Source organism: Phocoena sinus, chromosome 4 (assembly GCF_008692025.1).
Source record: "Phocoena sinus isolate mPhoSin1 chromosome 4, mPhoSin1.pri, whole genome shotgun sequence".
Lineage (NCBI taxonomy): Eukaryota > Metazoa > Chordata > Mammalia > Artiodactyla > Phocoenidae > Phocoena > Phocoena sinus.
In genome coordinates this window covers 78,712,774-78,728,646 of record NC_045766.1, presented here as the reverse complement: position 1 = coordinate 78,728,646, position 15,873 = coordinate 78,712,774, and the positions used below count along the sequence as shown (strand labels likewise).

Sequence of the window (15,873 nt, the reverse complement as noted above, 5' to 3'; positions counted from 1 at the left end):
ATCCCACTGCAGGAAACATTATTGACCAATGGTCCCAGCTGCTGAACTCTCAAAGCTATTCTCTTGTTTGGGGCCAAGCCAAGCTTCTCATGAGCTGTTCCCTGCCAATGACTCAGCATGGCAGACATATTTAATGAAGCTCTTTTCCCAGGAGACACTGGACTCCTCTGATGGTTCAACCTTGCACTGAAAAAAATCCAAAGTAAATAGCAGTTTGTAGTACTTCAGAAGCCTAAAATTAAAACCAATAGAACTTAATTATAAGGAGTTTTAAAATTCAGTAAATGTTTTCATAATACATTGTTTCTTTTGATTCACACAATGTTGGAGTAAAAAGGGAGCACAGGGCTTCCCTGGTGGCGCAGTGGTTGAGAGTCCGCCTGCCGATGCAGGGGACACGGGTTCGTGCCCCAGTCCGGGAAGATCCCACATGCCGCGGAGCGGCTGGGCCCGTGAGCCATGGCCGCTGAGCCTGCGCGTCCGGAGCCTGTGCTCTGCAACGGGAGTGGCCACAACAGTGAGAGGCCCGAGTACCGCAAAAAAAAAAAAAAAAAAAAAAAAAAAAAAAAAAAAAAAAGGGAGCACAATACTTCTTGAGTTCTTTTATTTTTTCTTCTTTTTTTTTTGCGGTACACGGGCCTCTCCCGTTGCGGAGCGCAGGCTCCGGACGTGCAGGCTCAGCGGCCACGGCTCACAGGCCCAGCCGCTCCGCGGCATGTGGGATCTTCCCGGACCGGGGCACTAACCCGTGTCCCCTGCATCGGCAGGCAGACTCTCAACCACTGCGCCACCAGGGAAGCTCCTTATTGAGTTCTTTTATGCACCAAACACTGGACTGGGGCATTGCTGTAGTAACAGCATTCCCATTGTACACATGATGAAATTGAAGCTCATAAAGTTAATGGATATACTTAAGCTTACAAAACTAATAGTGGACCAAGGTCTTATTTCTCCTTTGTTGTCTCCAGAATATCATACAGAAAATAATCATATCCCTAAGGACTGAGCCCAGACATTCTCTCTCCTCACTCTCCAAAATGGTATATATTAAAGTAGGGCTCAAATTCTCTATTCACAACAGAACAACAGTGACACTTCACTTCACCCCCACATCCTAACTACAGAACAAATGAAACTAAGCAGGACACCTGAAACCTATGACTTGGTTCAAAGGAGAACTGAAATTAATAGTTAATGAAGCTGATTACTAATTAATTAAAATGTAGCTTACTGATTTTCAAATTGGAAAAGCCAGCCCCAACAACCATCTGTAGCCTTTGGGATTGATTAATCTTCTCCCTGCTCTAATATCAAAGGTCTCCTACATTAGTTTCCTAGCTGGACTCTACCCCTAACACCACAATAGCATTTTCTATCACAAGCACTTTCAAACTGGCCAATTGAAGTTGCTTAATTTTAGTTATTTGCCACAGTATGATGGGTCCAGAAGGAAAAAAGTATTCAAATTGTAAGTAAAACACTACTGAAATGAAACTTGTTACACCAGAAATTCTTTAAAAAAAAAAAAAAGGTTCACTATCTTAGATATAGTTTTCATGACTACAGTGCAGGGATAATTACTCTTGTTTTCTTTCTATCTCTGACCATTCTTTCTCTTCTTGTTTTTTCACCACAACAAACTGCCTCTCACTGACACCAGCAGGTTAAGCATGTTGGTTTATGTAATTGTGCAAGAAGATCCTATTCCACCTTTTCCTGAAAACACGTAATTATTTAATGCAAAATACATGATTATTTAATCCTAGGTAGCAGCTATGTAAAAATTACAAATGTGAAACTACAGAATTTTAAGTTGTCAGAAAAAATGCCTATTTTATGATAATCAAGAGAAATGAATCAGTCAATACACCAAATTTTATATTTTTGGAAACAGCTAACATTTAGCAAGGAGAACAAAGAATACTTAAGTTTCACAAAGAAAAGGTGATACACTGGAAAGAACTGAGCCTGGTGTCACACAGTCTGCCACGTTATAGCATTTAGCAGAAAAAAATAAAAACAAAATTATATAATAGCAACAGAAGCAATAAAATAAGCTTAATAAGAAATGTCAAAGCCTATATAAGTAAAACTCCTAAAAGATATAAAAGTAAACTTGAACAAATGGAAAGGCATCTCTTATTCCTGGATAAGGTAATTCAGCATCATGGACAGGTGATTTAACTCCCTAAGTTAGTTTATAAAGTTGAAATTGATGAAATTCCAATTAAAAATATCAATGAGCTTTTTCATGGAGTTAGTCAAACTGATACCAAAGTTCATCGGGAAAAATAAACATCCAAAAATAGCTAGAAAAACATGAAAAAGAAAAGCTACATGGGCAGATTAGCCCTACCAGACACTGAAATATACTATAGAGCTCTATAATTAAAACAATGTGGTACTGACTTAGATATATGCAAATGACCTAGTAGAACAGAATGGAAAGTCCAGAAATAGACCAATTACCGTGGAAATTCAGCATATAATAACAATAGCATCTCAAATCACTGGAACAAACATAGATTTTTAAATAAATGAGACAAATGATTAATGATTTAGAAAGGATAAAATTAGATCAATAACTCATACCATACACAGGAATAAACTCCACAAACAGGAACAAACTTCAAATGGATCAGGGATCTAACTGTAAAAAGTGAAAACTTACAAGTGCTAGAAAATATGGATGAATTTCTCTTTAACCTGAGGAAAAGGCTTTCTGTAAGACTTTATAAGGAAGAGGCTTTCTAATCACAACTAAAATCCAGATATGATAAAAGTGGACATTAAACACATGAAAGGATGTTAAACTACATTCATAAGATTGTAAATTAAAACTACAATGAGATACCATTTCTCACCTATCAGATTGGCAAAAACTGAAAAAGTAAATCAATGCATGTTGTCAAACCTTGTGGGTAAAAAGGCATTCATATATTACTAGAGAGAATGCAAATCTGTACAAGCTCTTATGCAGGGGAATTTAGCAATATCATACAAAACTACATATATGTTTATGTTCTCATTCAGCAGCCCTAGTTCTCTTAATTTATTGTGAAGATACACATCTAATAATAAATACCTATGCACAAAGTTTTTCATAACAGCCCCCTTGGAGATTACAAAATATTGAAAAGTAATTCAATATCCATATATAGAAGAATGGTTGGAATCAACTCTGCAATACTATGAAGCTCTAAAACGGATGAGAAAAATCTCTGAACTGATATGACTTTCAGGAACTATAGTTAACAGAAAAGGAAAGTACAAAAGAGTATCTCTAATACTACACTTTGTGTAAGAAAGAAACAAAGAGAACTACAGTCTACCCTCTGCATTCATGGATTCCGCAACCAGGGATTCAGCCAAGCTGGGATCAAAAATATTCAGGGGGGAAAAGCTCTGGAAAGTTCCAAAAATCAAAACTTCAATTTGCCACATCAGCAACTATTTAAATAGTATTTACAACTATTCACATAGCATCAACAAGGTATTATAAGTATTCTAGAGATGGTTTAAAGTATATGGGAGGATGAGCTTAGGTTATATGGAAATACCACACCATTTTATATACGGAACTAGAGCATCTGCAGATTTTGGTATCCACTGGGTACCCTGGAACCAATCCACTGTGGATACCAAGGGATGATTGTACACTTACTGCTCATTTGTGCAAAAGAAACCCAGAAAAAATAAATCAGAACATAATGAGATTGGCTATCTAGAGGGAGTGAGTGGAAACAAGACAGAGGGAATGACATTTGTGTATCTCTGACTTTTAGAACCACATTAGTGTTTCACAGACTGAAAATATAATTTTTTTTTAAAAAGTCAAAAAGAATGCTGATAAAGTTCTACAAAGGGATACATACAAAAACAGATGAACCAAACTGTATTTCAGTTGAATAACTTAACTATGATAAAGGGAAAAATTAGAATTTTTTTAAAAAGCAAGAAAAAGAAGAACTAACCGAAGTATCTTCTGAACAGAATATACTGGTTTGATACAGCAATGATAAAATATAATAAAGCACTCTGGAGTCAGACTGCTTGGATTCAAATACCTGCCCAGCTATCCACTTGCTAACTGTATGACCCTGGACAAGTTAATTTATAATCTCTTTGTGTGTAGGTTTCCTTATCTGAATAATAACAGTACCAATATCACAGGACTAACGGTAAAGCTCTTATAAAACTACTCATGTAAAAGCCTGAGATCACCTGGCATATTTTAAGGATTTGATAAGTATCTGCTATCAGCAACTATTAATTCAAAAACACATTAAGTGTGTGGATATCCTGGAGACACACATAATAAAAATGGAGTCCTTGTCATGAAAAAATTTGGAATTTCCTAGTTTATGAACAATAAGTGTTCAAGGAATCTAGACTAGCAAGATCCATAGGGCTGGCTAGAATCATCTGGGAAATTTCATAAAGGAAGAAACTGACATGGATCTTTATATATGCACACGGTTTAGACAGCAGGAGAATGCAAGTGACAGAAGGGAAACTGAACAAAAGCAGAGAGGCCATAAAAACCAATATATCTCAAAGATAGTGATACATAAGGTTTGTAAAAGCTGAATATCTGGAGATAAGGCAAGACTATAGAAGCTCCCGAATGTACAATTAAAACTGGGCAGGCTTTATTTTCTAGGCTATGAGGAACCCATAGAAGATTTGTGTGTAGGAGAAACAACATGACCAAACTGAACTGTGGGATTATTCTAATGTCCGTATACAGAAAGACTGGAAGTGAGAAGATCAGAGGCAAGAGTCTTACTAGTTGTTAAGCCAAATAATGACAAAGGTCTGGCTAGAATAGCAGTGATGAGAAAAGGAAAGAAGGTATAGCTCAACAAGGCAGTTGGTGGGGTGGGGTGGGGGGAATCAACCAAATTTGGTAATCACTAGATATGAGGTATGAGAGAATGAAAGAGCCTGAATGACAGGTAAATGAGAAAACCATCAGAAGGAAAGAGCCACAAGGAATGGGAGCCAATAGAGAGGATTTCCTTTAAGATTGAAAGTTTAAGTCAGAGTTAGATAAGAAACCTTGCCAATATGAAATAACAGTACCTTCAGATATCAAGATCCAGTGGGCACTGGGCAACATGGTACTAGTGCTTGGGAGAGAGAGAATTGAAGACAAAAACTTCAGAATTTTTTTTTTTAATCTCTTTAGAAAGTTCAGGACATTCTGGAGCATACAGACACTAGGCTGTGTGCTATTTCAGAGCAGTGATCCCCTCTTATTTTTTTTTTAATCCCTCAATGTTTAGCACAGTTCCTAGTACACAGGAGACTCTCAGTAAAATGTTGCAGAGGTGGGAAGAGTAGGGAAGGGAACGGGGTTGCATGGCTTGTTAATGGCAGAGCCTTGATTAGAGTGCAGGTCTCACTGATTCTCCACTATACCATAACGTACAGGTGACTCTGACCATCTACGTACAGGACACCCTAAAGAGACGGTGTAAGAAATAAAAATAAGCTGAACTGTGGGGAGTACTGCTTTGTAGGGGCAGATGAAAGGGAGACATAAGAAGATAGCAAAGAAAGGTCAGTTATAGGGGAAAAAAAATGATAGTGTTATATCACAGACTCAAAGGAAATTTTTCAAGAGAGGAAGCATAGTCAACTGTACCAAATGATCATATGCTACAGGTAATGTTTCTCTGGTCTCCTACACCAATGACAACCAAGGCAGAGAAAGGTCACATTTTTAAATAGAAATTAAGAAATTTTAATCTACATTTCACAGCATTTTAGATACATATGTCACTCACAGCAGTTCAAAAAAAATACTGCAATCTTCAGTAAATTTTATCTCTACATAATACACAATGCGAAATAAAGTCACTACAGTAGTTGACCTGAATAAAAATTTGTTCAATAGATGAAATTTAAAGCAAAGAGAAACAACTCAAAAAATAATTATTTACATGCATTGACAGCAACAAAATACATGAAATACTGAAGGTCTTACCTTAAATCTCTTGTCCTGTAATACTTTCTTGATGGCAACCAGCTCTCCTGAATCACAAAGTTTGGCTTGATATACCACACCAAATGACCCATTCCCAATCACTTTAGTGTCTGTATAGCTGACTTCTTGTGGCCTGTCTGGACCCTGCCCAGGAGTTGCCACCACTGTGGTCACCTTGCTGCCATCCTTGTCTCCTAAAAGAAATAAGGGATAGATAAATGAGAACTGTAAAGAATTCAACAGAGAAAATTGCCAAAGTATAGCAAGTAAACTATATTCTTTGCTACAAATTATTTTTAAATGCTCATCTTAGTTTATCACATAGTATTACTTCAACTATTTGTTTCAATTATAAGTAATTATTTTAACCACCATTTATTCAGTCATTCCATAGACCAGACACCATGCTTAGTTTATATATATGACTTCATTTAATGAAAACAACCCCATGAAGTAGACAGAACTGTTCCTATATTAAACATAATGAGAAGAATGTTACATTTGTTCAGTCAAAAGGCGAATGATGGACCCACCAAAGAATCCTTATCTGTCCAACTCTAAAGGCCCTAATTCTTTCCTCAGGGCTTTCTTATTTTACTTGAAAATAAGATAAGTACAATTGAAAAAGTCTAAATATGCTGACTCTATTCAGACCACTCTCCCTTTAGGAAGGTAAGGCTTTGAGTTTTTGCTTCTCCGTGTCTTATTTCTTCTTCAGAAAATAATGATGCCTCTCCAAGAAAGGTCTGATGGGTAAAAGAAATAGGGGAATGTTAAATTTGGGGGTAAGACATGCAAAACTTAAAAGAAAAATCAAACCCATTCAAACTGAGCCTCATTCATAACTAGCTCTCCAGCTCTGGGGTCTCTGCCCACTCATGACCATCTCCTTACCTCTTCTGCCTTCCCTCCTCGCCAGTAACAATCCAAAGACTCTTCAATTCAAGCTCAAGAGCCACCTCCTTCTTGACTAAGCACAGTTCATATCTCGGAATTCTTAAACTATTCTAAACCATTCTATACTACCTAGCATTTAATTTTAAGAAGCTTTAAATTGTTCTTTTAGTGATTTCAGAATACACAAAGATTCTAGGGACTACGATCTTTGTGAAGTAGCAATTATGACTTCGTGCCTGTTCTCTCTTTCCTGACAAATCTAAAACCAATTCTCAGTACAATGTAAGTCCTTAGGCTCACTGACTAAACTTCACTTCTTTTTCTTCTCTCTCTTACTCTTCCATTATAGCAATTTCATTTCTAAGATGCTCACTGAATTCATACTAACCTCATAGAAGAAAAATAATGTAATATTTAACCCTAGATACCAAACCAAACAACAACAACAAAAACCTCTGCTCACTATCTTAGTAAAAATTAAAAGGTTTACTCTGTTCTCTTTTGAGCAGTTAGAGAAACTGCTGAGAACTCTTACAGACTATATTCTCCCACTAGTAGGAAATCCTGGGTATACAAGGAACAATGGCTCTTTGTGCCTAAGCATCCTGGAATTTTTATTCAGAAATCACCAAGCTCTTCAGACTGCTCCATCAGAGATCTGAAATAGCAGAGCTGTAAAGAATGGCAAGGTAACACCGGGGGTGACTTGGTATGAGCATTAGTAATGCATGGGACAGTCAGCAGCTAGTGTGCCAAGGAAAAGCATGTCACCATTTGGCACTGCAATTTGCTGACTCAGCAATAAAATAACAGCTGTATAAAATTTCACTGTACAAAAGAACTTTCCGATTGTTTCATCTACTCTAATACTTAAATGGAGGGCCATGTTTACTATGCAAATAAGGAAAGTAAGAGAGATTAACTTGTCCAATATCATAAAGCTTTAAGTAAAAGAACTCTTCATTCACGTCAGGCTGCCTCTGCCATTATTTTACAACCTTCCTACTACAGCTGAAAGACCGACTTCATATACCGTTACCCACACCCCCCCCCCAAGAAGCAGATGTTTCTGAAAATATGATGTAAAAAAGGTCAGTTCCAGAATAATAGTAACAGAATACATGAATAATCTTTTGTAGTTTTCAGTCCTCAATTATTCATTTATTAATAGCTAAACAGCTTTTTCCAAAGATACTTTGGCAACATTAGACTTTGAAAGTTATCCCAAAGCAAAAGCATATGGAAAACAAAAATGTAAAACAATTGATTCTGTGATGTTCAAACAATTTAACTTTTGCTACTAGAAACTGTGTAACTTTGGATCTTAACAACAGAGCAGCGTTTTAAACACTGCTACCAAGAAACCAAAGTCCTCATGAAAAGCTAGAATTCATAACAAACATGCCTCATTAAAAAATAAAAAGTCACCACTTTGCCCAATATTGAATTTCCCAGAATGCATGGTATCATGAGCTTCACACCAACTACAATAAAATTGGTTCCTAAAAAATGCCACTGTCTCTCAGGAGCAACAACAGCAAAGCAGTGGGAACAGCTCAGTTTCAGGCACTCTCTTCTGGCCAGAGAACTCCTGGGATCCTCTATTACAATTAAAATTCACTCAGGTGGTATGAATTTCCTATTCTGATTAGAACACAGAATTAAATCCCCTATTTAGCACAGTGGATAAATCTTAAATATATAAACCACAAAAGACTCCTCATAAAGCAATGGAAAGGTGGTATGCAGCAGAACAACCACTTTCAATTGAAGGCTGTTAAATATAGAATACAATTTTACAAAGCCCCTTATATGTATCCCAAAATGATATGTGTAGCCTTGTTCTCAGTCTCTTAAACACAGCAACACCTTGTGGTTACATTTTTTTGTCTTCTGAAGTCACTCCTCAGAACAATTGATCCATCCAAAACCCAAAAGGCCACTTCGGGCATATGTAAATATTTAGGAGGTATCTGACACTGACATTCTAATTTTAGTATTTCTTAATGATTCAGAGCTGAGAAAAAGCAACTGTGACCCTTTTTAACTAGGAGACTTTTAGAGATGTTAATAAGTCATACTACTAAATAAACTGAACAAAGTCAGCAACGACTATCTATATTAAATCTTCCTTTACCTCCAGAAGAATGTCTCCGGTGTAGAAATAACAGAAAATTAAAAGTCTACAAAGCCCAGAGAAACCAGCACACCAGGTATGATACAAGGAGGATACAAGGTATTTTTATGAAGCTTTTTAACCTAACAATAGGATTAGTAAGGAAACTAGCTCTGACTATTGTTTCTCATGAAGAGATGTAACAGATAGCTATGTTTATGGATGTTCAAAAACAATATAACAGTCTATTGAAAAATATTATTATATAAATTACTTAAAAGAACCAAAAAACCTTATTTTCAGGCATGATTAAGATAGTCTGAAGGGGAAACACTGACCACTGTCAAATTTTCAGGTTTTTAAATTAAACTTCAAACAACTCTTTATCCTAAGTATATGGCTAAGGAACTTCTATTAAAGCAAGATGTCCTCCCCTAAATAAACACAACAGCTTAGAGACATGAAAACAACATAAAAATTAATAAGCAAAAGAAATAAGAAACAAGGAACTGAGGTCCACAGAAAATCAGAGTTAGACAAATTCTAAAATAAGCTTATTATTGTCAAGAAATAGGGCCTCTACTCTATGATGTGGAAGCTCTAGCGAGTGTGCAACTGCTCTCATAACTTGGAGCAAAACTATGAAGAAAGAAAGAGAATGCAAACTAAGCAGCTGAATCAGTCAAATCAACCCTAATGTCAACAGCACGATAAAAAATTTTAGGGGCTTCCCTGGTGGCGCAGTGGTTGAGAGTCTGCCTGCCGATGCAGGGGACACGGGTCCGTGCCCTGGTCCAGGAAGATCCCACATGCCGCGGAGCAGCTGGGCCCGTGAGCCATGGCCACTGAGCCTGCGCGTCCGGAGCCCGTGCTCCGCAACGGGAGAGGCCACAACAGTGAGAGGCCCGCGTACAGCAAAAAAAAAAAAAAAAAAGGACAGATGTTATACATGAGCTGGCTTTTGGAGATGTTTTCCTGTATATCGCTTCTAGAAATGAAAGGAAAACATAGGGTGATAGAGGATAAAGATGAGACAGAAAAGACTCCCAAGTCCTTGATAGTGCAATAATACCACATTTTCAATCACAGGCAGATACCATGCCAATGGGATTAACAAGCATCAATTCTGAAGAACCATAAAATTAATCTTAAGAAAAACAAATCAGTCATTTTTGTCCTTAGAGAGAGGCATAATGGTGTTAATATGGGCTCTGAAGTCAGACCAAGGTTTGAATCACATATTCTACCACTTAGTATCTATAAAATGTAAATAGCTGCTACTTCATAGGGTTGTTGTAATGATTAAATAACACAGGTTAAGCAGTTTTGTTTTGTTTTGTTTTTTAAATACATGCCATATAGTGAGTGCTCAATAAATTATAGTTTCTCTGAAGAATTATTGGTAGTGGGAGTTGAAAAAAAAAAATTCTTCTGCTATGCTCTTTTACCACCAGGTACGTGCCCTACTACAGTGCTGATCACAATGTTCTATATAAGAGTCCGAGCCCCCCACTTGACTATGAGCTCTTAGGAAAGCCAGACATTACCTAAATCATTTAGATTTATTTCCCTAGTACTTATTAGCAGAGGGTTCAGCACAATGCAGGTGGCCCAGCAAATGTCTGCTCTTGAATTTATATAAAAATCACTCAAGCAGAATTATTAGGATTTGGGAAATGACTACTTCCTGCTAAACAGCAGTGTTTTTACTTCTTGCACTTGCCATTGATCAGATACAAATCCCTAGGGATAAGGTATATAGAAGCCTTACAAATAGCAAAACAGAATGGAAGGTTTACTAAAAACATGGCAACAACAAACAGCCAAAACAAATAACACAATTTGCCACATGTGTATCTATTTATAGGTAGGAGAATTACTCTGTTCATAACCCTTTTCCAGGTAATTTTGGTTTCTTCGGAGCATCAATATGCATGCAGCAATGGATAAGAACTGGGCAAGGGACATCTCTGAGGTCTGAAGCTCAATTTACAACAATACATATATAAGTATATTCCTTGAGTACTATTTTACAGTTTGCAAGCACCACTCACAGTGGACGTAAGAGTCACCTTGGAGAGTTTACTAAGAATGAAGATTCTAGAATTTCACCCCTAGAGAGACTCAGTAAATCTGCAGTAGGGCAGAAACTGTATTTTTTTTTTTTTGCAGTACGCGGGCCTCTCACTGTTGTGGCCTCTCCCGTTGCGGAGCACAGGCTCCGGACGTGCAGGCTCAGCGGCCATGGCTCACGGGCCCAGCCGCTCCGCGGCATGTGGGATCTTCCCGGACCGGGGCACGGACCCGTGTCCCCTGCATCGGCAGGCGGACTCTCAACCACTGCGCCACCAGGGAAGCCCGAAACTGTATTTTTAAAAAGCCCCCCGCCCCAATGATTCTTAATGCAGTTCTAGCAACCACTTTTTTTTTTTTTTTTTTTTTGGCTGAGTTGGGTCTTTGTTGCTGAGCACGGCTTTCACTAGTTGCAGCGAGTGGGGGCTACTCTTCAGCATGGTGCGCGGGCTTCTCATTGCAGTGGCTTCTCTTGTTGCACAGCACGGGCTCTAGGCATGCGGGCTTTAGTAGCTGTGGCTCGCGAGCTCTAGAGTGCAGACTCAGTTGTGGCGCATGCGCTTAGTTGCTCCGCGGCATGTGGGATCTTCCCGGACCAGGGCTCGAATACGTGTCCCCTGCATTGGCAGGCAGATTCTTTTTTTTTTTTTTTTTTTTTTTTGCTGTACGCCGGCCTCTCACTGTTGTGGCCTCTCCCGTTGCGGAGAACAGGCTCCGGATGCGCAGGCTCAGCGGCCATGGTTCATGGGCCCAGCCGCTCCGCGGCATGTGGGATCTTCCCCTACCGGGACACGAACCCGTGTCCCCTGCATCGGCAGGTGGACTCTCAACCACTGCGCCACCAGGGGAGCCCGGCAGGGGGATTCTTAACCACTGTGCCACCAAGGAAGTCCTTAGCTACCATATTGTGAGAAAGAACCATAATACCATTTAATTCGTACAACTTGGTGATGTACTCAGTCAGATAATCATTTAACAAATGGGAGAAACTAGGATGTTTGAAAGGTTCATTGGTAATTTGCCCAAAGTAACCCCTTCAATAAAGTGTACCCACAGGATTCAGACCTATCCATTTACTCTAAAACCTGTACCCTACTACACTACTTTGCTTAAGACTATGCCATGAAAATAACACACAGGGGTCAAGGTCCTAAAATCAACTTTCTATTTTCAGCAAAACTGAAAATTTTAAATATTTTACAGAAGATTCTGATGCAAAACTCTTACTTCAAGTTATCTATACTCCTTTTGAACTAATTTTAATTTACTCAAATTTTAAATCTTCTCTTAAAACCCAAATTTTACTTTAAACCAAAAACCAGAATGAACCATGCTAATTTTCAACAGTCTGAATTTAAATATTATTTTACTTATGAACCATGAACCGGAATGAAGCACATTTTTTCCTTTTTTCTAACTCAAGTGAACTGGAATAAAATCAAACCAAACCCAAAATTAATAAACATTTTACTTGGTCTTAAGCCTTCACTTGAAACAGTATCAAGATGTATCAATATTCTAGAAACAGGTTTATTTCCCATGGAAGTCTAAAAGGCTTGCAGCATGTGTCTAAAGAGCTTTGGCTTTTAGGAATTAACATTAGAATCTTGTAAGTCTTAAACATGCTTATCTGTTTGATTTACAAAAACTGACCAATTTGGGGCAGGGAGAAAGTAGACAAATACATTAAAATCTTTCTTAATGAGGAAGTTTACCATATTACCAAAGAAACAGTATACCATACATGGGTGGGAAGAGTAAATGGTAAACACTTAGACTAAAGAAACAAATAATTACTTTAAAAAACACAATGACTCACTGAGCAGTGATCACACTTCTGGCAACTTCAGTATTGAACAGCTGTGAATCCAGAAGAAAGCCAAAAAATAGCTCTCACAAAGCTGATATAATTTATTCTAGTCTTTAGTGAGCGTAATATTAAAATCAGCACTCTATAATTTCTTTTTAATGGGTTACGTCTGTTCTTGGCCTGACACACATGCCCTCGATGCTCAATATTACCTTCTGACAACCCAAAACCCTGACTCAGTGTTGCTTTCTCCTGAACTACGCACCAAAGTTATCTCCACCCCTAAATCCAAACTGCTTTTCCAATAGCACAGCATACAAATTTACAAGCGTTTTTATATGCATTTTAAAGAAGTTATTAACCTGAAATTTTATGCTATATTTCAAACAGCAGTAAAGGAAAGATGGGAAGGACACGATCTGTTTTCTCCCAGAAGACTTCGTTACTCTAGGTTGGTCCCATGTGCTTTATCAATTATAATTTAACAACTAATATCCAATCCATGAGGGCAACAATCAAGTTTATCACACGTTTATTGCTATAACCCATTTTATGCCTATGCACGTAGCAGGCTGTAAAATATTTGCTCATTTATAAGTGAACAGCTTCCTATAGGATTCCACTAAACTTTGGAATCTGCTAAAATTCTTAAAGTCACTAAAACAAGTACCTCTAATTCCTCCTCTAAAATAATACAAGACTCTGTAATCTCTCAAAAGGACTGGGTCACTCAGTAGACTGAGAAGAAAATGCAAAGACAAATTCAGTGGTTTGACAATTTTCCCTGGGACCAACCGTGATCACCACACATCATCTTCACCAATAACATATTTGTGGAGCACTTGATAGTTTATGAACATGTTTAGACCCATAACCTCACTTTATCCAGGCAACAGTCCTATGAGGGAGGTAGAACCAATAATGAACTGTAGAACTGAAGCTCAAAAGATAAGCAAAATTGCCCAGGTCGTCCAATTCCCAAGTTTAATACACTTTCCAATGCCTATAAAAATGGAAGCAAACCAAGCCATTTATTTCTATTCCAAAATAAATCCATAAAAATAACTCAGCCAACAGTACCACAGATTTTAAGCATCCTCACACATTTTTAAAATTTTTATTTATTTAGTTATTTATTTGTGGCTTCGTTTGGGTCTTCATTGCTGCACGCGGGCTTTGCAGCGAGCGGGGGCTACTCTTCGTTGCGGTGCCCGGGCTTCTCATTGCGGTGGCTTCTCTTGTTGCTGAGCACGGGCTCTAGGCGCGCAGGCTTCAGTAGTTGCAGCATGTGCGCTCTAGAGCACAGGCTCAGTAGTTGTGGCACACAGGCTTAGTTGCTCCGCGACATGTGGGATCTTCCCGGACCAGGGCTCGAAGCCGTGTCCCCTGCACTGGCTGGCGGATTCTTAACCACTGTGCCACCAGGGACGTCCCCTCACACATTTTAATATAAACTGCAAAAATACTTTCAATAAAAAATTGCTCGTTTTGCCTGAGACATAAGGCTACCTGATACATAAGGCTATCTAAAATGAATAAAATAAGAGAATTCCTCTGAGGAAAATCAAATCAGTGACCTGATAGCAAACATTTAAGTACTTGAACAGATTCATCACAATACAAAATAATAATCCACTGGTTAACGACAGCTGCTACTTTTGCAGGAACAGAAGAAACATTTCCTGCCTTTTTTTTTTGGTGGGGGCACGTCTGCGGGGACGGGGGGTTTGTGTGGTTTATTCTAAATAAGAAACCTACTGGGGACAGAAAAAGCAGGGAAGCATGATTTTTCTAATCAAGAAACAAAAAAGAAATATGAAGACTAAATCTCTCTACATTACACAGTTTTAGGAATCTCCTGTTGATCTGGCTGAATTACAATATTTCCCTTTTTTTTAAGTTTTAAAAATACTGATTTATTAATTCATTTAAAAATAACAGAAATAACAAAAATAAACCCATTACATGTTAACATAATTAACATACAATATTTCACTTTTCATAAATGTAAAGATAACAGCATATTTGCTTAATAATGATAATAATTGAATTTATTTAAAAAAATACCCCCAAATCTATGTAATATTTGGTGGTAGATGCTGTCCCACATCATGAAAAACCAACTCTGAAATATGTGCAAATATAAATACCAAATTAGCACACTGTTCCTCATTCCCAGTTCTAAACAGCTTCCAAAGATACCCAGCACCAGTTACTGACCAACACAGGGTTGTCTAACTCAACACACTTTCTTATTATCACCTTCTCTCTCCCAGAACAGGAATCATTCACATTGTTATACTCTCCCCGCACTCCCTTAAACTTGCATTATTCTTATGTCAATTAAATCCACCTCAGACAACAGACATCCTAGGTTACTTCACCTTCTGTCTGTTTGTTTTCAAGTTGTAGTTACCAAAAGAAACTTTCTCTCCCTTTCTTTTCCCTATCACTTCATTCCACTCAAGAACTAAAAAAGCAACCTTAACCACAGCTGGTAAGCAAAAGGATAGCACTTCTGCTCTTACACCAGTATCAAGAGAAAGTAAAGCCATGAGTTAAAAAGCCAATCCCATCCATCTATTAAGCTCCTGAAAGTACCCAGAAAGATGTCAGTTTCCCATAGTCTCTATCTACTTCTCATCTCCCTCAGATTAAATCCCTTTATCAATCTAGTAGTACCAGCATTTGGAAGAATTTTTCAAAACTAACTTTTAGGGGGGTTTTAGTTTTACTAAAATAATATTATAATATGATATTATTATATTATCAGTAATAATATAATAAAGAGAATATTATTATTCTCCATTATTTTTCACTATAGTATGTAGATGTCTGAGCTAATTATGGCTTAGTTAGGCTTTTGTAGGATAGCCTGGGAACCTAATTATTTTTATTTCACATATTTACAAAACTTTCAATGAAAAATTATGTTCTGAGTTCCAAAACAACTGATGAACCTTTGAAACACAATCTGTTTACAGG

The 15,873-nt window shown here is 37.7% G+C and overlaps 1 protein-coding gene across 6 annotated transcripts in view; it reads right to left on the bottom strand.

Moving 5' to 3' along the window:
- GSK3B (glycogen synthase kinase 3 beta) overlaps window positions 1-15,873 on the bottom strand; it is a 202,975-nt gene that overhangs the window by 127,093 nt on the left and 60,009 nt on the right. For all 6 annotated transcript variants that reach the window (XM_032629875.1, XM_032629878.1, XM_032629872.1 and 3 more), the window contains one exon: window positions 5,993-6,186. In XM_032629875.1, the coding sequence (XP_032485766.1) occupies window positions 5,993-6,186 (194 nt within the window). The remainder of the gene's footprint in view (window positions 1-5,992; window positions 6,187-15,873) is intronic.